Genomic DNA, 22,686 nt, shown 5'->3' on the forward strand with positions numbered 1-22,686 from the left:
TCACTTGTTTGAAAAAGAAACAACTGTGTGTATTATATTCACTAAGGCTTTTTTCACTTGTTGGTTCTATAAGCTATAGATGAAAGGATTCAAAAGTGGGGCAATGGAGGTATTGAGTAGTGCTATTCCCTTTTAAAAAGATTCTCTTTGACTGATGGTTTAACATACATGAGGATGCAGCTGCGATTGGAAAAGAATATCACAATCATGTGAGAAGAACATGTTGAAAACGCTTTTTTCCTCTCATTAGTTGAAGGGATTTTCAGAATTGTTAATGTATTATAGGTACGTGATGTGAATACCATTGACAATGGGACCACAAGAGTCATCAAAGCAGAAATGAATCCCATTGTCTCAGTGAGCTGTGTGTCTGAGCAGGAGATCTGCAGGAAGGTAGCTGGGTCACACATGAAATGATCAACAATGTTAGAAGCACAAAAGCCAAGGCTTAGGGTTAAAAAGAGAGGTACAAAGATGATCAAAAAGCCAGCAATCCAACAACAGAAGACAAGAAGTGTGCAGATTTTACTGTTCATGATGGCTGTATAATGCAGGGGTTTATGGATGGCAACATAGCAGTCATGGGACACAGCTGCCAGAAAGTAAAATTCAAATGTTCCAAGTAATAAGCTAAAAAACAACTGTGCAATACAACCATTATAGGAAATAGTTTTGTCCTCCATTTCCATAATAATTAGAAATTTAGAGATGCATGTAGTAGTAGTAGTCAGAGAAGGCAATGGCACCCCACTCCAGTACTCTTGCCTGGAAAACCCCATGGATGGAGGAGCCTGGTGGGCTGCAGTCCATGAGGTCGCTACGAGTTGGACACGACTAAGCGACTTCACTTTCACTTTCCACTTTCATGCTTTGGAGAAGGAAATGGCAACTCACTCCAGGGTTTTTGCCTGGAGAATCCCAGGGACAGAGTAGCCTGGTGGGAGGCCGTCTATGGGGTCGCACAGATTCGGACACGACTGAAGCGACTTAGCAGCAGCAGCAGTAGTAAAGAATATTTCTAAAAAGGAAAAATTCTGAAGAAAAAAAATATATGGGGGTCTTGAGGTGAGAATCCACCATGGGGAGAGTGATGATGGTGAGGTTACCAGTGATGCTTAACAAGTAGGTGAGAAGTAGGAAGATAAATAATACAATTTTCATTTGTGGGTCATTGGTCAAACCTGCCAGATAAACACTGTCACTCTTGTGTGATTTCCCATTAATGCCCTCTACTTTACGAGGTCAACATAGAAAAAAAAAATGGAAAGGAAGAAAACAATGTTCCCAATGGGAAAATGACAAGGGAGATAACTAGTGTCTAAGGTAGAGTTAGCAAATTGAAATTTCAGATGGGTAACACACTGATCCTTCATGTTATAAAAATGGTTAATGCCATGAAAAACAATCCTTTGCATTTCCAGGATATCTGGACAGTTGATTCAAAGTTTCCCTTCTAATTTCACCACTGAATAATATATGTGATCATATTAATTGTTGGTTGATTTTAAGTGAATAAATTCAAGGAAAATTAAGCAGACTGTTAAAGCATAGAAACATGCTTGCTTTTCCACTCTTAATTTTGGGGAAGAATTATGATAGATGTCATTTTCTGTTTTTCATAAGAGCACCTGAATACACATCATCACTTCATGTTTTGTATTTAACACAAACACACACACACACACACACACACATGCACATGCACATGCACACCCCTAGCTATCATCAGTAAATAGGACTAATACACTTTTGCCATTTTACTCAATCAAATTCAAATTTCTGACTAATGTTTCATTTACTTTCATGGCAAATGAGATCCAGTTTTACGTGTATGAATATGAGACATCAGGAATATACTTATTTGGTGTCCTTACTGGTATTTACATTCCCTTGATATCTATCACCATCCTCATCCTTTCCAGTTTGTGTTCTGAAAAAAATATAAGCAAGAATATTCTGATGACCTGAATATATAACAAGAAAACTTTTCCTCTACATGGTTTGACTATAAGTGTAGGTCAGCTAAAGTGAAAATGAAAAAAAAAAAAAAAGCAGGATTTAGGAGTGGATAGAAATGCATAACTATGTACTCAAGAAATTATATGAGGTGTCAGAATTAAAAGCAAGAGAAAGATAAAGACGAAGTTTATGGAAACCTAGAAAGGTAAGTTGGGTTTTTAGTGATAAGACAGTGAATTTGAGAAAAGCTATTAAAATGTGTAAATAATAAGTAAAATTTAATAAAATTAAAACTGTACATATTATTAAAAATGTGCAACTTAGTATATAAAATTAATAAATAAAATTTACAAGAAGATAGTAGGTACCAATGAAATTTCTCTCCATCTACTTGTTATTTACACTTGCCATTTTATTCTTTGTCTAAAGCACAGACTAAAAACGATGACCAGTTTTGAGATCAACACGCCTAAGAGATGAGGAGTAAGTATTTGGTAAAATTCAAACACATAATAAATCTCAGAATTATTGACAAAAGTTTATGAAGCATACATTTCCATATCATAAAAATATTAAAATGGATGGCTAACATGTAAAAGTTATGAAACATTACCTAGATATAACTATTTTCAACGACAGGCATATTTCAAGTGAGGGTGAATCGTTCAGGGTTGTATAGCTAACAACTGGGAAATGGGATGAAGAGCTGAAAGAGTGTATTTTCTAAAATTGTCTTCTTAGACAAGTCAAAGTTTGTATAAATAGTTTTAGACCAAATATAGCATATTTCTTAAACAAAAAATGATTAATGATATCTCTAGGGAAATGTTACTTCCTTGGTATCTTCCTCATCAAACACATAAAATGATCAAGCTTTTGTTATGGGAGATAGAGAAGATAATGTTTTCTCTATTTAGAATATCCAGGTTTATTTCTAATCTCTGAAACATATGCTATTATTGAAAATAGAGCAACAAAAATAAAAATAATCATATATGGACAAATGAAAGTTGTTTTCAGTAATATCCAGAGGGATTTATAGGAGAATTCTTAGATAAAGAAGTTGGTGATGGACATGGAGGCCTGGCGTGCTGCGATTCATGGGGTCGCATAGAGTCGACACGACCGAGCAACTGATCTGATCTGATCTGAAGATGAGGAAATAAGATCTGCTGTCGAAATCATGAAGTTAATAATGTAGATAAATATGGGTAAAGGAAGAGACTATTATTTTTCCTGGACATTCACTTTATATGCAAATAATTATGGAGCAATCAATAATAAATGTTTATTTACACAAATGACTCAATGACAAAAATTGTAGGAATGCATATACTAAACACCTAAATCAAACTTTACCATGTCAAATTATCTTTCTTCAACTTAAACAATTTAACACAGAAACTTTCCCCAACACACACTGTAAAAAAAAAAAATAATAAAGTCCAATTACAAAACCATTAGAAGTCAGCCTATGAATGCAATAGTGTTTAGTTGTATTAGCTATTATGAAAGTGAAATATATTTGAAAAAGAAAAGCTTCTCAATAATAAATCACCTGTGTATTCCATATGCCTTTCCTAAAACAATGTTTAAATGATTGGAAAAGTGAGGTTAAAGTTTAATGATAAAAATAGAACAAAAGTGAATTAAAACATATCTAAAAGGAAATCCAGTTTTTAAATTTAAAATTTTCCACATACCAATTCTTATCATGTTTTTCAGTGCTAAATCAGTCTCCCCAAAATACTTAAAATTTCAAACAATTTTTAAGAAGATATATACACAGATTTATTCAGACAAAATCATCTCTGCCCAGTAGTTAATACTTTTGTCATCATGCTGAACAGAGCACACTGATATTCCATTCTTCTCTGAACAGATCTCACTCAACTCCTCAACATACGATTCTTCTCTCAGATCATTTTATGGCAACTTTGTGCATGTTTTGATTAGCACTTTGTTTTTCTTCAGGTTTTTTGATTACTGTATTAAATTTTTCCATTACTAAATGAACAGCCTAATTAGATCCCATTTGTTTAATTTTGCTTTTATTTCCAATATTAAACTTAAAAGCTTCTGCTACAACAAAGGAACCTATAAGCAAGGTGAAAAGACAGCCTTCAGAATGGGAGAAAAAAATAGCAAATGAAGCAACTGACAAACAACTAATCTCAAAAACATACAAGCAACTCCTGCAGCTCTATTCCAGAAAAATAAACTACCCAATCAAAAAATGGGCCAAAGAACTAAATAGACATTTCTTCAAAGAAAACATACAGGTGGCTAACAAACATATGAAAAGATGCTCAACATAACTCATTATCAGAGAAATGCAAATCAAAACCATGATGAGGTACCATTTCACGCCAGTCAGAATGGCTACGATCCAAAAGTCTACAAGCAATAAATGCAGGAGAGGGTGTGGAGACAAGGGAAACCTCTTACACTGTTGGTGGGAATGCAAACTAGTACAGCCACTATGGAAAACAGTGTGGAGATTTCTTAAAAAACTAGAAATAGAACTCCCTTCTGACCCAGCAATCCCACTGCTGGGCATACACACTGAGGAAACCAGAATTGAAAGAGACACGTGTACCCCAGTGTTCATCGCAGCACTGTTTATAATAGCCAGGACATGGAAGCAACCTAGATGTCCATCAGCAAATGAATGGATAAGAAAGCACTGGTACATATAAATAATGGAGTATTATTCAGCCATTAAAAAGAATACATTTGAATCGGTTCTAATGAGGTAGATGAAACTGGAGCTTGTTACACAGCATGAAGTAAGCCAGAAAGAAAAACACCAATACAGTATACTAATGCATATATATGGAATTTAGAAAGATGGTAATGATAACCTTGTATGCAAGACAGCAAAAGAGACACAGATGTATAGAACAGTCTTTTGGACTCTGTGGGAGAGGAAGAGGGTTGGATGATTTGGGAGAATGGCATTGAATCATGTATAATATCATATATGAAATGAATCGCCAGTCCAAGTTCGATGCATGATACTGGTTGCTTGGGGCTGGTGCACTGGGACGACCCAGAGGGATGGTACATGGAGGGAGGAGGGTGGGGGGTTCAGGATGTGGAACACGTGTATACCTGTGGGTGATTCATGCTGATGTCTGGCAAAACCAATACAATATTGTAAAGTAATTCACCTCCAATTAAAATAAATACATTTTTCATATTTAAAAAAAATAAAATAAATTAACAATCTAGAAGAAATGGACAAATTCTTAGAAAGGTACACAAATAAATACATATTTATGTATTGAATATTTTTTTAAGTATCACCCAAAATGCCATAAAATAAACCAACACTTGACCCATGGAGTATTTATGCTTTCTGTGCTCTGTAGGAGGATATCTAAAATTTGTGAATTATTCTCAGGAGGATAGGAAATCTAAGAACACCAATTGCAAAGATCAAACATTTATTATTCAAATGTTCTCCCCAGGCACTAAATATTTTTAACAGTGAAATTATATATTATATATATATATATATATACCTTTAACTATGTCCCCAGAGATCTCAGTATAAATGTCTCCAACAAGAATGTTTATTCCACACACTCATGTTTTGAAATCCCAGACACATAGGTAGGATCTGGAAGCAGGAAAAGAAAACATTGCTTATGTTGATAACAAGAAGTAACAATATAAGATGATTAGCCTGTCCAGGAAACATTATATCTCAGTATAAATGCAGTATCACTAATTCTTCAGACACACCTAGCATTTCATGTCCCATATGCCCTCAGTTTCTTTTTCAAAAACCATTTTTTATCCAAATAGTCTTTGTGATATTTTTTTATTTGATCTTCAGCTAAAGATTCATAATAAGTAAGAATTCTCCACTTCTATAGTTTTAAACCCTTTATGTATGTCTATACCTTGCCAATCATGCAACATGTTGCAGCCATGTGCCAAAATTCTGTCCAAAGGATGTAAATGGAGATATCTGTGCAACTTCCAGGGATCATACTCTGAAAAATGGAATTTTCACTCCTCTTCCTCTTGATCCCCCTTACTGCTGAAATGCAGATGTGATGGCAAGCCATTTGGAGCCGTGGCTATGATCAATTACAGTAGAAATGATGAATAAACAAGATAGAACACACATAGGTTCCTGACAGGACTGTAGACCATACCAACATAAAGACAGAATCACATTATGGAGGAGTTTTAGCATACCAGCTGAGAGGGTAACAGGCAAAGAAGGCTAGAGGCCGGAGAAAATAGGCTGCAAGTGTCAAGGCATTTTTTATATCTTTCTTAAGCAAAAGGAGGAAACAAATTACAAGTTCAGATTTTTTTCCCCTTCTCACTCCAGTACTTTGGCAAGCTCATGCAAAGACTTGACTCATTGGAAAAGACTCTGATGCTGGGAGGGTTTGGGGGCAGGAGGAGGAGGGGACGACAGAGGATGAGATGGCTGGATGGCATCACCGACTCGATGGACGTGAGTCTGAGTGAACTCTGGGAGTTGGTGATGGACAGGGAGGCCTGGCATGCTGCGATTCATGGGGTCATAAAGAGTCAGACACGATTGAGCAACTGAAATGAACGGAACTGAACTGATAGAAAATTAAAAAGAGATTTTTAAAAAATTCTGTGTTGCAATGATGACACCTGGTTCCACCTGAACTTAACTTTTCTCAAACCTTGAGCTAACCAATGTATTTTCCTTATGGAAATGTTTTCCTTAAGCTATGTTAATGAACTAGGTATTTACCCTAGACACCAGACCACCAAACTCAACTATTGAGAAATCGGTATGCAGGTCAGGAAGCATCAGTTAGAACTGGACATGGAAAACAGACTGGTTCCAAATCAGGAAAGGAGTACATCAAGGCTGTATATTGTCACCCTGCTTATTTAACTTATATGCAGAATATTCATGAGAAACGCTGGGCTTGAGGAAGCACAAGCTGGAATCAAGATTGCTGGGAGAAATATCAATACCTCAGATATGCAGATGACACCACCCTTATGGCAGAAAGTGAGAAGGAACTAAAGAGTCTCTTGATGAAAGTAAAAGAGGAGAGTGAAAAAGTTGGCTTAAAGCTCAACATTCAGAAAACAAAGATCATGGCATCTGGTCCCATCACTTCATGACAAATAGATGGAGAAACAGTGTAAACAGTGGCAGACTTTATTTTTAGGGGGACCCCAAAATCACTGCAGATGATGACTGCAGCCATGAAATTAAAAGACACTTACTCCTTGGAAGAAAAGTTATGACCAACCTAGATGGCATATTAAATAGCAGAGACATTACTTTGCCAACAAAGGTCCATCTAGTCAAGGCTATGGTTTTTCCAGTAGCCATGTATGGATGTGAGAATTGGACTGTAAAGAAAGCTGAGCATCGAAGAATTGATTCTTTTGAACTGTGGTGTTGGAGAAGACTCTTGAGAGTCCCTTGGACTACAAAGGAGATCCAACCAGTCCATCCTAAAGGAAATCGTCCTGAATATTTATTGGAAGGACTGATGCTGAAGCTGAAACTCCAATACTTTAGCCACCTGATGCGAAGAGCTGACTCATTTGAAAAGACCCTGATGCTGGAAAAGATTGAAGGTGAGAGGAGAAGGGGACGACAGGGGGTGAAATGATTGGATGGCATCACCAATTCAATGGGTATGAGTTTGAGTAATCTCCAGGAGTTGGTGATGGACAGGGAGGCTGGTGTGCTGCAGTCCATGGGGTCGCAAAGAGTCAGACACGATTGAGCGACTGAACTGAACTGAACTGAACTGTCTCTCTTCAAGTCTGTCCCAACTAAGACTAGAACCGATAATGGCTCAACAAACCAGTATGCTTTACTCATACAATTATTCTCCTAATCTGTGTTATTAAGATTATGTATTTCCTTGGAAACCTGCCTTTCTTCAAGATTCATGTCAATCGTTTAATGGCCCAGGATGACTCACCTTTAGCCAATGTTGTCTCAAAATGCATGTTGTAGGTGAGAGGGCTTTTGCCTCTCTCTGAGTTTTGAGATATTTGCTTTCTCTAATTAGCAGCCTGCTAGTAGGTATATGGTTCAGTTCAGTTCAGTCACTCAGTCGTGTCCAACTTTTGCAACCCCATGAATTGCAGCACACCAGGCCTCCCGTCCAACACCATAACTTTCTGCTAAAGACAAGCAGGGGGGCACTCTTTCTGCCTGCTTCTGAAGTCTATGTCAGAAGCTTTCTCAATCTCTTTTATACTTTAATAAAACTTGATTACACAAAAGCTCTGAGCAATCAAGGGCTATCATTGGCCCTGGATTGAATTCCTCTCCTCCAGCGGCCAAGAATTCTGGTATCTTTCATGGCTCAGCAATAACCTTTCACAGCATGACTATTAAAGATAGAAATAAATTATTTTTTGCTTTACATGCTATGCTATTTTTCTCATACTATATAAAATATATATTTTCAAAACCTGTTTACTTGGACTGATATTTCATATTTGTTTAACTTGTTTACTCTGTCTGTGTGTCTTCTCTCATGATCCTTTATTTTATGATTATAATTAATGGATATGTATGACTTTAATCCTTACAGGTAAGTTTGGCCTTGGAGTAGAAAACGAAACAGGGCAAAGCCTAACAGAGCTTTGCCAAGGGAACACACTGGTTATATCAAACACCCTCTTCCAACAACACAAAAGACGACTCTACACATGAACATCACCAGATGTTTAATACCGAAATCCAATTGATTATATTCTTTGCAGCCAAAGATGGAGAGGCTCTATACAGTCAGCAAAAACAAGACCTGGAGCTGACTATGGCTCAGATCATCAATTATTGCAATATTCAGATTTAAATTGAACATGGTAGGGAAAACCACTAGGTAATTCAGGTATGACCTAAATCAAATCTCTTATGATTACACAATGGAAGTGATGAATAGATTCAAGGGATTAGACCTGTTAGGGTGCTTTACAATCTATAGATAGAGGTTCATGACCTTGTAAAGGAGGTGGTGAACAAAACCATCCCCAAGAAAAAGAAATGGAAGAAGTCAAAATAGTTGTCTGAGGAGGCCTTACAAATAACTGAGTAAAGAAGTGAAAGGCAAGGGAAAGATATACCCAACTGAATGCAGGGTTCAAAGAACAGCAAGGGGATATAAGAAAGCCTTCTTAAGCGAACAATGAAAAGAAATAGAGGAAAACTATAGAATGTGAAAGTCTAGAGATCTCTTTAAGAAAGTTGGAGATATCGAGGGAACATTTCATGCAAAGATGGGCACAATAAAGGACAAAAAATGGAAAGACCTAATAGAAGCAGACGATATTAACAAGAGGTAGCAAGAATATAAAGAAGAACTGTACAAAAAAGCTCTTAATGACTCAGATAACCATGATCGTGTGGTAACTCACCTAGAGCCAGACATCCTGTGCGTGGCTCAAGTGGGCCTTAGGAAGCATTACTACAAACAAAACTAGTACAGGTGATGGAATTCCAGCTGAGCTATTTCAAGTCCTAAAAGATGATACTGTTGAAGTGCTGCACTCATTATACCAGCAAATTTGGAAAATCCAGCAATGGTCACAGGACTGGAAAAGGGCATTTTTTATTCCAATCCCAAAGAAAAGCAATACCAGTATTTAAAGTACCTTTAAATTTCTTTTATTTCACATGCTAGCAAGATTATGCTCAAAATCCTTCAAAAAAGGTTTCAACAGTACTTGAATTGAGAATTCCAGATGTGCAAGCTAGATTTAGAAAAGGCAGAGGAACCAGGGATTAAATTGCCAGCATAGACTGGATCATAGAAAAAAATAAGACAATTCCAGAGAAACATCGATTTTTGCTTCATTGACTATGCTAAAGCCTTTGACTGTGTGGATCACAAAAAAAACTGTGGAAAATTTTTATAGATGGAATACCAGACCCCCTGGAATGGAATACCCGCCTCCTGAGAGACCTGTATGCAGTTCAAGAAGCAATATTTAGAACTGGACATGAACAATGTACTGGTTCAAAATTCAAAAAGGAGTATGCCAAGGCTGTATATTGTCACTCTGCCTTTTAACTTATATGCAGAGTACATCATATGAAATGCTGCACTGGATGACTCACAAGCTGGAATCAAGATTTCCAGGAGAAATATCAGCAACCTCAGATATGCAGATGATACCACTTTAATGGCAGAAAGCAAAGAGGAACTAAAGAGCTTCATCGTGAAAGTGAAAGAAGAGAGTGAAAAAGCTGGCTTAAAACTCAACATTCAAAAAACTAAGATTATGGCATTGGGTCACATCACTTCATGGCAAACAGATAGGGAAAAAGTGGAAGCAGTAGCAGACTTTATTTTCTTGGGCTCCAAAATCACTGTGGAAGGTGAGTGCAGCCATTAAATTAAAAGACATTTGCTCCTTGGAGGAAAGGTAAGAAAAACATAGACAGAGACATCACTTTGCTAACAAGAATCCATATAGTCAAAGCTATAATTTTTCCAGTAGTCATGTATGGATGTGAGTGCTGAATCATAAAGAAGACAGAATTCCAAAGAACTGATGCTTTCAAACTATGTTTTTGGAGAACATTCTTGAGAGTCCCTTGGTCAGCAAGGAGATCAAACCTGTCAACCCTTAAGGAAATCAGTCCTGAATATTCATTGGAAGGACTGATGCTGAAGTTGAAGCTCCAATACTTTGGGCACCTGATGTGAAGAGCTGATTGATTGGCAAAAAGCCTGATGCTGGGAAAGACTGAAGGCAGGAGGAGAAGGGGATGACAGAGGATAAGATGATTAGATATTATCACACACTTAATGGGCATGAGTCTGAGCAAACTCCAGGAGATAATGAAGAACAGGGAAGCTTGGCATGCTGCAGTCCAAAGAGTCAGACACAACTGAGCAACTGAACAAGAGCCAACTCTGATAGTTTTCTTTTTTCATATTTTCTAGTTCCTTGTTAAAATTATCACTCTGTTCATCTATTGTTTGCCCTAGTTCAGTTAACATTTTCATTACTAATATTTTGAACTGTTTATCTGTTAAATTATTTTTTTCATTTCACTAGTTGTTTGTTCAAATTTCTTTTGTTTGATTTGAAACAAATTACTCCATCTTCTTGTGGCTTAAATTTCTGTCTTTATGAAATCCGGTGAAACAGTCATATCTATCCCTGTCTTGAAGGCTGTCTTGTGTGGGTGCATCACTAGACAGTCTGTGTGTGCCTAGTGACTTTGGCCAGAGATCTGGATCAGAAGTGAGTACAAATCCTATTTCCCCTGGACTGTGCTGGCGGCTATCAACTTGGTGGGATGGCAGTTGGAGATGAAGGGGCTAGAATCAGAGCCAGATGTAAGCTGGGGCTTTTTCTATGGTCAGAGGCCAACACAGCCCCATCAATATATGGACTGTCCCTTGGTGCTGAAGAAGAAGCACTGAGGGTCAGGTTATATCTGATTTCCCGTTCCGTTTAAGTGTGTGCTCTCCCTGCCTCTCATCATCAACACCTTTATCCAGAAGGGGCTAGAGCTGGAGTAAGAGGGGCCAGAATGGGCACCTGTTGCAAGCCAGGGTGTGTTCTTGGGGGGCTCTGGCACACTAGTATTCAAGACTGGACCTGATATGCTACCTCTGTGAGTACCACCAGCAAAGGCCACCCCTACCTTGTTCAGATATAGTGCCAGATCTAAATTGACTTTATCCCCTTGCCCTAGTTGGGAGTTGCACCATGGAGCAAGAGGGGCTGAAGTGAACACTTGACATTGGCCAGGGCACACATGTGGCCAGTATGGGAAAATGACCAGAGTCCCAGGCAGTTTCAATCTGCTTCTTCCACCTTGTTTCAGGAGCAAGCAAGTATATATGCTCTTCACAGAGTATAAGTTTCCCGAAGCCCTGCTGCAAGCCCCATGGGTTTTCAAGTCAGCCAAGGAAACTTGTTTTCCCAGTCTTAGACTCTAGGACTGTGGTGGATATGTGGTTCAAACTGCTCACTCCCCAGAGAGGACTTCTGAGTCCATGTAACCTCTCCCTTCTTCAGTGTCCCCTCCTAAGGCTGAAGTTCCCTACCGGATTGCTTCTTTTTCCTTCCTACCTGACTCTGAGGGGATCTTTCTTTACACCTTTAGTTGTATAGCAATCTTTCTGGCAGTCTCCAATTTGTTTTCAGTGAGAATTGTTCCATAGGTATATGTGTTTTCGATGTATTCACTGGGGGAGGTGAGCTCAGCATCTTCCTACTCTGACATTTTCATCTCCCTAAGTAATTTGTTTTAAAAATATTGCTTCATATCTTTTAATCCCCTTCACCTATTTTAACCCTCCACCAACTCCTCTTCCCTTTGGTAATCCCTAGTTTCTTCTCTGTATCTGTTAGTCTCTTTCTGTTCTGTTAAATTTATTTTATTTTTGATTCCACATATAAGTGAAACATTTGGCATTTCTCTGTCTCTGTCTGACTTACTTCCTTAAGCATAATACCCTTCAGCTTCATCATGTTTCCACAAATGACAAAATTTCATTTCATGGTTGAGTAATACTCAATTGCCTATATACAGGCACCCCTTCTTCCTTATCTATTCATCTCTTGATGGACTTTAGGTTACTTCCATATCTTGGCTACTATAAATAATGCTACTGTGGACATTGGGGTACATCTATTTTTTTTTCAAATTACTGTTTTTGCTTTCTTTAGACAAATATTCAGGAGTGGAATGGCTGGATTGTATGGTAGTTCTATTTTTAATTTTTGAGTAATCACCATGATATTCTCCACAATGGCTACATCAGTTTAAATTCACATCAACAGTGCACCAGGGCTGCCTTTCTCCCACATTCTCACCAACACGTATTATTTACTGTCTTTTTGATGATAGGCATGCTGATAGGTTTGACATGGTATCTCATTGTGGTTTTGCTTGGCTTTTTCCTGATGATCAGGGATGTAGAGCACCTTTTCATGTGCCTGTGGGCCATCTGTATGTCTTCTTTGGGGACAAAAAATGTCTATTCAGGCCCTCTGTCCAATTTTTAATTGAGTTGTTTGCTAAGGAATGGCAACTCAGTCCAGTATTCTTACCTGGAGAATCTCATGGACAGAGGAGCCTGGTGGGGTACAGTCCATAGGGTCACAAAGAGTTGGACACGACTGAAGTGACTTAGCCATCATGCACTGTTTCTGGGCTTTCTATTCTGTTCCATTGATCTCTCTGTCTTTTTTTTTTTTTTTGAAAGACTATACTGATTTAATGACTGTAACTTTATAGTGTGGTCTGAAGTAAGGGAGTGTGAGATCTCCAGCACTGTTGTTTTTTCTTAAAATTTCATTGACTATTTGGGATCTATTGTGATTCCATAAAATTTTAGGATTATTTGTTCTAGTTTTGTGAAAAATGTCATAGGGATCTTAACAGGGATTTCATTAAATCTATAGATAACTTTGGGTAGTGTGGATATATTAACAACATAATTAATTCTTTTAATCCATAAACACCAGATATCTTTCCATATATCTGCATCATACTCAATGCCTTTCATCAATGTTTTATACTTTCAGAATAGAAATATTTCACAACCCTGGTTAAATTTCTTCTAGAGCAATTTATTCTTTTTGATGCAATTATTAATAGGATTGTCTTCTTGATATTTCTTTCTAGTAGCTTCACTGAGCTATCTTTTGCTCTTATGCATAATGACAATAATTTTTATATCACACGGTTGTTTCTAAAATTATATGATTTGCATAAAACACCTACCAGTTTCTGTCATTTATGGAGTAGTCAATAAACTGAGTTCTTATCTCTAATTCTATATTTGTTGTTCAGTCTACTTCAGTAGAGCTGAAAAGGTGAAAGCATTTAAGGATAAAGTATTTTAGCATTTCACATGGAAGATTTCTTAAGAAGTAAATTGTACTTCTATTTAAAAGTTGTGTTAGAGATCTATTTTAATCAAAAACAAACAAAAAGTAGTAGAAAATTCTCTGAGGATTCAGGATTCCTAGGTGATGGTACCAGCATGATTAGAAATAATCAAATTGATATTTCATATACAAACTGAAATAATGAAGATGACAGATGATATAACTTTAATCTACCTTGGTACAGGAAGAAATAGTAATTGGGACATTTTAGTTTAAAACTGCTGGATCCCTATCAAGAGTTTCAGTACATGCTCTATGTTAAGTACAGTGTAGATGATAGATCTTTAAAATATATATATTTCAGAATAGCTCAGTGATAAAGTAGTGGTTTAACTCAAACTTATGTTTTTAAAGGACATTCCTCCCAATTAGCACATAGCAGAGTCAAAATTAGTCAGGAATTTAGAGAGCCTTGTCTTATTTTAATTAGATTGTCTCAAAATGTATATATGTATCTTCTTCAAGTTTTGTGTTCTTAAAATTTCTAAAAGTTTAATAATGCTTCAGAGTCATTAGCTCTACTTTCACAAAATGGATAAAAATGATACTTAAATTATCACCAAAAATGTAATAATTTGTTTAAATACACATTTTCCCAACAATTATGTTTAAGACCCAAATAGCCTTTAAAGTATAGTTCATTTTATGGTTTTTAAATAAACATATAAAATTCTCTGGTCAGTTACGTATTATATGTAGTTTTCTTCCTGCCTATCATTTATTCTGCTCATAAGATAGTAGTCAAATATACTTTCTTATAAAGAACTAATTTCTAAAGAATGTATTAAAACAACTATATTTTAATAAACATTTAAAATATGAACATTGTATTAATTTGTTTTAATTTTCTATTATTTTAAGTAGAATATACATTAATAAATTAGTAGTATGAAAAATATAAATGGATATTAGATTTAAGTAGGTATTAAGTGATAACAACTAAAAGATAGTAATAACATGGCATCACAAGCTGCTTTAAATATAGTTCAAATGTAAGGATACTTTTAGGCTTGACTAACTAGAACTGAGAGATAAACAAATTTAAAATGTGTCTCAATTTCTTTCACATGTACAAAGAAGGTGAGATTCAAAATAAATCTCTATAGAAGACTATAAATAAAATTAAATTCTAGCACAAAATTTGTGTAAAAATAAAGCTTTAAATAAAGATTAATGTTGTAGAAATGAAAGGAAAAGCAGAAGAAATATGTATTAGAACTACATTGGATATGCTGTTGTTGATTGATGCCCTTTTGCTTATCTTCTTTATGTATAGTGCAAATCATATTCATTCCTTTGAGAAAGAAACAACTCTATGTATCGTATTCATGAAGGCTTTCTTCACTTGTTGGTTCCTTAAGGTATAAATGAAAGGATTCAAAAATGGAACAACAGAGGTGTTGAGCACTGAAATTCCTTTGGAAAAAGATATTCTTTGTTTGACTGAAGGTTTAACATATATAAAGATGCCGCTGCCGAAAGTAAGGGATATCACAATCATGTGAGAAGAACACGTTGAAAAAGCCTTTCTCCTATGACTAGCTGAGGGAATTCTTAGAATGGTCAAGGCAATACAGGTATATGATATAATCACCATTACCAGTGTGATCACCAGTGTCACCACAGCTGAGATGAATCCCATCATCTCGATTAACTTTGTATCTGAGCAGGAGATTTGTAGGAGGGGAGTGGAGTCGCAATAGAAATGATCAACAACGTTGGAGGCACAGAAGTCAAGGTTTAGGCCATAGAGGAGTGGTGGAAAGATGACAAAGAATCCAGCAACCCAACAACTGAGGACAAGCTGCATGCAGATTTTACTGTTCATGATGGTTGTGTAATGCAAGGGCTTACAGATGGCAACATAGCGGTCATAGGACATTGCTGCCAGTAAATAACATTCAGATGCTCCAAAAAGAAAGGCAAAAAACAGTTGAGTCATACAACTGTTATAGGAAATGGTTTTGTCTCCTATTGCCATCATAACCAGCAATTTAGGGATGCATGTAGTAGTATACGAAATTTCTAAAAAGGAAAAATTTCGAAGGAAAAAGTACATGGGGGTCTTCAGGTGTGTATCTACCAGGGTGAGCGTGATGATAATAAGATTGCAAGTGATGCTTAGCATGTAGGTGAGTAGTAGGAAGATAAATAAAACAATTTTTGTTTGTTGGTCACTTGTTAAACCTGCTAGAATAAACATTACCACCCTTGTATGATTTCCCATTCCAGTTTTCTGACAATTGCTCTGTCTGAATAGAAGAAAAAGAAAAAAAAAAAATGAAACCAAGGGAGACATAACAGGAATAATCACTATTTAAGTTAAAGTTAGGTAATGACAACCCACTCCAGTACTCCTGCTGGAGAATCCCATGGATGGAGGAGCCTGGTAGGCTTCATGGTGTTGCTAAGAATGAGACACGATTGAGTGACTTCACTTTCACTTTTCACTTTCATGCATTGGAGAAGGAAATGGCAACCCACTCCGGTGTTCTTGCCTGGAGAATCCCAGGGATAGGGAAGCCTGGTGTGCTGCCGTCTATGGGGTCACACAGAGTCGGACACGACTGAAGCAACTTAGCAGCGGCAGCAGCAAAGCAATTTTTCATGTACAGCAAAACAATGCTCATTCATGTTTTAAAAGTGTGTTGTTGTTTTTTTTTTAGAGATAGTAATAGATGCATGTGCAAAATATCTGGATAGATTAATTAAAAGTTCAGCTTGCAGTTCTTTTAGAGAATCATCTATATAACAGTAGTAATTGTTGATAGTTTTTATGTAAGGCAATCAGAGATATAAAGAACTTTTAAAGTATAATAAATGTTTTTACTCTCTTTATATCATCCATGAGTTTGGATATATGCCATTTCCTGTTCAATTAAGTTCTCAGACTAGAACCAAAATTATATCTATCATTGAAGCCCCGGTTTCATACACACACACACTATTCATCCTCAATAAACAGAGCTAGGAGAAAGCAATGGCACCCCACTGTAGTACTCTTGCCTGGTAAATCCCATGGATGGAGGTGCCTGGTGGGCTACAGTCCATGAGATCTCGAAGAGTCGGACACGACTGAGTGACTTCACTTTCACTTTGAACTTTCATGCACTGGAGAAGGAAATGGCAACCCACTCCAGTGTTGTTGCCTGGAGAATCCCAGGGACAGAGAAGCCTGGTAGGTTGCCGTCTGTGGGGTTGCCCAGAGTCGGACACGACTGAAGCCACTTAGCGGCAGCAGCAGCAGTACATCTTTTCCATTTTACTCAATTAACCAAACTCAAATGCCTGATTTTAGACTCATTTATCTTCATAGCTAACCTCATCCGATTTCATATAAATTAATATGGGGCACTGGAAATAGTCTTATTTTCTGTTCTTGGGTTTACCTGGTGGCCCAGTGGTTGAGAGTTCACCATGCAATGAAGGGGACACCAGTTGGACTTCGGGTTCAAGAGAATCTCATATGCTGCCCAGTGAGTAGGCTCTTGCATCACAACTACTGAGCCTGCACTCTAGAGCCTGTGCTCTTCAACAAGAGAAGCCACTCCAATGAAAAGCCCGTACACTACAACTATACAGAGTAGACCACACTTCCAGGAATTAGAGAAAGCCTGCACAGCAACGAAGACCCAGAGTAGCCAAAAATGTGCACGTGTTAGTCGCTCAGTTGTGTCCGACTCTTTGCTACCCCATGGACTGGCTGCCAGATTCCTCTGACCATGGGATTCTCCAGGCAAGAATACTGGAGTAGGTTGCCATTCCTTTCTCCAGGGTATCTTCCCAACCCAGCGATCCAACCCAGGTCTCCTGCATTACCATGTAAGCCACTGGGGAAGCCCAGCCAAAAATAACTAGCTAAATAAATAGAATGTTTTTATAGTCTTACTTTTTGTTCTTTATAGTATTTCCATCTCCTTAGTCTCTGATGTAACCTATCCTTCCCATTTTGTATGCTAAAACAAAATCTGCAAGTACAGTCTGTAAAGTCAATGTGTGTATTGAGAAATTGCAGTTTGCCTCTGCAGGTTATGATTCTGAGAATGGATGTGGTAGAATAAAGTGAAAAATAAGGATAAGGGATACAGAGGCAAAGAGAGAAATATAAATATGGCACCATGAGATTGTATGAAGTGGAGGAAGTTAAGATAAGAGAAATATAAACATAATGGTAAAGCTCTATGTAAATCAAGAGAGGTAAGAAAAGGTTTTCAGGGATAGGGTAGTGAGTTTGAAGGAAAAATTAAAGTAAGGTTAAAATATGTATATATTAAAGGAGGAAATTTTTATGACTGAAATTTCTCTCCATCTGCTTATATTTTTATACTTACCTTTTTGTTCTCTATCTAAAATACAGACTGAAAATATGAACAATTTTGAGAGTAGCATAGTCTAAAAAAGACGATTAACTGGTAAATTTCAGTACATAATGAATCACATAATAGGGTGACACAAATATTAAGAGACACATATGTCCCTATTGTAAGGATATTAAGTGTCTGGATAATGTGCAATTAAAGAAATATTGTCTATTTACAACTACTCCCCTCACTGGCATATAATGAGTGAGACAGATTATTCAGGTTTGCACAGCCAGTAAAAGTGGACATGAAGATTAATTGAAAATGTGTTCTCTCTAAAGCTGTCCCCTTAGTAGTAAAACATTTTTATGAATAATTAAAAGCCAGAATATAGTGTATTTGCTCAAATTCATGTATCAAAACCATACATATAAATATATAGAAATTTAAGAATGAAAAGAGATGCCATTTTTCTTGGACATTCAGAAAATTGTACAGCAATCTGTTATAACTTTTTTCTCATTTACACAATTTATCATAAAGGCAACGATTGTAGAATGCATATATCTAAATAATCTTATAAGAATTTTATCATGTCACATCATTCCTTTGTCCAGCTTCACCAATCATATCACAGTAACAGTTCCCCAACAGAGACTATAAAAAATTTACATTACAAACCGTTAGAAAGAAGGTCTATGAACACAGTTAGGGTTAGCTGTGTTAGATGCTGTGAATACCAGCTAAATTACAAAAAGAAAAAAGAATTTCAAGACTAAATTTTTGTTATGTTGCATTACACTTCTTTCACTGTTTTCCCCTAAATCAAAATTTAAAAGGTTAACAAAAATAAAGTAAAATAGAACTAATGTGTATATACATATACACACACATATGTACACAAAAGAAAATATTATCTTTACATTTTAAAACATACCAATTCTTTTCATATGTTGAGTCCTAAATCATTCTGCCAAAAACATTTAAAAATCCAACATCTTCTTTACAGAAGACATAATGCATATTGATTTATGTGACATATCTTTGCTTCAATATTTAGTTTTTGTCATCATGAGGAACAGGGTACTGATATTTCATTCCTCTCCAAATGCATTTCACTCCACTTCATAATCTTTGATTATAGTTTTTTACATATATTGCAAAGTTTGAAACAATTTGATTAGAACTTTTAACACAGTTTTTAGGCTACTACTTTAAAGTCCCCATTATATACTGAATACTTTTCTATGTACTACCCAGAGTGCCATACAAATTAATAAACTCTTGACCACAGGTAGTGTTTATACCTTCTGTGCCCCAAAGGAAAATATCTAAAGATGATGGAGAATTCTCAGGAGGATGAGATTCGTGAACACTATTTCCCAATGGGCAACTAATTTGCATGTTATAAAGTGTTCTCTCTAGGCACTAAATAATTTAATATATATATAGATATAACTGCTTTTAATGTATTTTCAAAGAATTAAGTATAATTTGTCTAATATATTATTGCCCTTCCACACATTCATGTTTTGAAATCCCAGATACAAAGATAAAGCTTTGAAGGAGAAAGAAAAAAAATTATTTTAATTAGTAATAAATAGTAAGAACATTAGATGGAGAACATAGCTTGTTATAGAAAACATTGTATCTTAGGCTAAATACGTAATTATTGACAATTCAGGCATGCCCAAAGAAAAGTTGTTCTTTTTTGTTTTCCAAATAGTGTCTGTGATATTGTCTAGTAGAATGCAAATTAATAGTTCACAATAACTGAGCATTCTCCATTTCTTCACTATAAATAGAATATTCATATATGTGTACATGTAGCTAGCCTTTCTTGCAACTTGCTGTGGTTATTTGACTAAATTCTATTCAAAAGATGTAAATGGAGATACTTTGTGCAACTTTCAGGCATATCCTTTGATAGAAGGGGTTTGTTCTCCTCTTTCTCTCCCCTCGCCCCCACTGTTCGAATGCAGTTGGGATGGAAGTATTCTGAGCCATGAGTATTCAAAATCTCAGTAGGAATGGTGAATCAACAAGACAGAACACACCCAGGTTCCTGAGCCGATCATAGGCTACATCAGAATAGAAACACGATGACTTAATGAAGAGTTTTCATCATACCAGCCTGAATATTTAAATGAGATAAAAATAAGCAATTTTTTTTGAAACTTTCCATTCATTTTTGTTTTTTTAATCTTTTAAATATTTTATTTATTATTATTATTTTTTTTATTTATTTTTTTACTTTACAATATTGTATTGATTTTGCCATACATCAACATGCATCTGCCACGGGTGTACACATGTTCCCAATCCTGAACCCTTGCTCCCACCTCCCTCCCCATACCATCCATCTGGGTCATCCCAGTGCACCAGCCCCAAGCTTCCTGTATCATGCATCAAAGCTGGACTGGAAATTCGTTTCTTATATGATATTATACATGTTTCAATGCCATTCTCCCAAATCACACCCCCCCGCCCCACAGAGTCCAAAAGATTGTTCTATACATCTCTGTCTCTTTTGCTGTCTCACATACAGGGTCTGTCATTACCATCTTTATAAATTCCATATATATGAATTAGTATACAGTATTGGTGTTTTTCTTTCTGGCTTACTTCACTCTGTATAATGGGCTCCACACAATGGAGTATTACTCAGCCATTAAAATGAATACACTTGAATCAGTTTTAATGAGGTGAATGAAACTGGAGCCTATTATACAGAGTGAAGCAAGCCAAAAATAAGCAATTTTTAAATCACTGTGATATTTATCTTTCTCATACTCTACCAAATACAGGATATTATACAAATCTAAGAACGGTATGAAGTTTTATTCCACTTAAGAGTCAAACAGGTTAGCCCATCACCACTTCACAAATATTGACAAAAGAACACAGCCTACTGCCACAGAGGTGGAAATTTTATTATTCACTACACAGGTGAAAGCATGAGCTTCATGTTCTCACGTTTCCCCTTTTCCTCTACATTCCATGAGAACCCCTAGTGGGTGTTGTTTACAATATGCTCCTCTATCAACAATAACCTTAGAGGAACCCCAAGGTTAGTTAATTCTCAACTTTTCAAAGGGAAAAACTGCCTAAATTTGTCCAATTAGAAGACAATGTCTTTAATTTTCTGAAGGAAATGAAAAATCTGCCAAAGCTGTAAAACATTCTTGAGAAGGCAGTCCAGGACAAGACTGACCACAAGAGGTACAGACGTATATACAAATAAAGCCACCCCTCATTTCTAAAGCATTTTGACTTCTGTTGAAATTTCTCCTAAGTACATCATTCTGGTGAGCTCTCAAATTAAACTGGAGGACTTTTCTCTTGCTCCTAAGGTGCAAGTCACAAATATTTCAGAAGAGTCAGCCCAATGCTTAGTCTTCACACAAGAAATACAAACCCAGGTGTGCATGAGGTTTCTTAAAAAGAAAGTGTTTACAATTTTTGCTGCAAGAGGCACCCAGATTAAAATCTTATTTTACCAGCATAGCCTTCCACTTGGCTGGTAGGCCTCAGGGATCCCATCCTGTAACTTGGTTGTGGATGGAATGTTTTAATTCAGTCTTTCTTATTTAATTTAATCCAATTTAATCCTAAATCAATCCAATCTGTCCTATTTGTTCATGCCATCAGACGTGGTATTTTTCACCCTTACTCACTGGCTGGGAGTAGGGGTAGGAAAAGCATCAAGAAATATTTTGCCTTAGGATGGGGGTGGGGGGTGCTTCTAGTGATCTCCCCTATTGTGTCTTTTATCTTGATAATCTTTCTGAGTGAGGATTGCAAGACCAACTGTCATGTAAGCTTAAGTTGTTTGCAACTGTTCAAGAGATCTGCAGTGGAGTGTTTTTCTTCTGGAGAGAGGCTCCAGGGATAGTTCTTACTGAAAAAGATCAAAAATGTTTGTTCCAACTCATGGTTGCTAAGGCCTAAGGTATTCAAAAGCAGAGACATTATTTTGCCAACAAAGGTCTATCTAATCAAGGCTATGGTTTTTCCAGTAGTCATGTATGGATGTGAGAGTTGGACTGTGAAGAAAGCTGAGTGCTGAAGAATTGATGTTTTTGAACCGTGGTGTTGGAGAAGATTCTTGAGAGTCCCATGGACTGCAAGGAGATCCAATCAGTCCATTCTAAAGAAGATCAGCCCTGGGATTTCTTTGGAAGGAATGATGATAAAGCTGAAACTCCAATACTTTAGCCACCTCATGAGAAGAGCTGACTCACTGGAAAAGACCCTGATGTTGGGAGGGATTGGGGACAGGAGGAGAAAGGGACTGCAGAGGATGAGATGGCTGGATGGCATCACCAACTTGATGGATGTGAGTTTGAGTAAACTCCGGTAGTTGATAATGGACAGGGAGGCCTGACGTGCTGCAATTCATGGGGTTGCAAAGAGTTGGACATGACTGAGTGACTGAACTGAACTGAACTGAAGATATTTTCTCACTAAATGCTAGGATATTCTGTCCCCGCAATTCCAGGAAAATTGGTGTTCCTTTTCAGTT

At 36.7% G+C, this 22,686-nt stretch overlaps 1 protein-coding gene and 1 pseudogene across 1 annotated transcript; both read right to left on the bottom strand.

Moving 5' to 3' along the window:
• LOC133248903 (olfactory receptor 6C3-like) lies at positions 1-1,220 on the bottom strand (annotated as a pseudogene).
• Positions 1,221-15,148: 13,928 nt separating this feature from the next.
• Positions 15,149-16,087, bottom strand: LOC133248904 (olfactory receptor 6C74-like). The gene has a single exon (XM_061419179.1). The coding sequence runs from the start codon at positions 16,085-16,087 to the stop codon at positions 15,149-15,151; it is 939 nt and encodes a 312-aa protein (XP_061275163.1).
• Positions 16,088-22,686: the final 6,599 nt, after the last annotated feature.

The sequence above is a fragment of the Bos javanicus genome, chromosome 5, assembly GCF_032452875.1.
Source record: "Bos javanicus breed banteng chromosome 5, ARS-OSU_banteng_1.0, whole genome shotgun sequence".
Classification (NCBI taxonomy): Eukaryota; Metazoa; Chordata; class Mammalia; order Artiodactyla; family Bovidae; genus Bos; species Bos javanicus.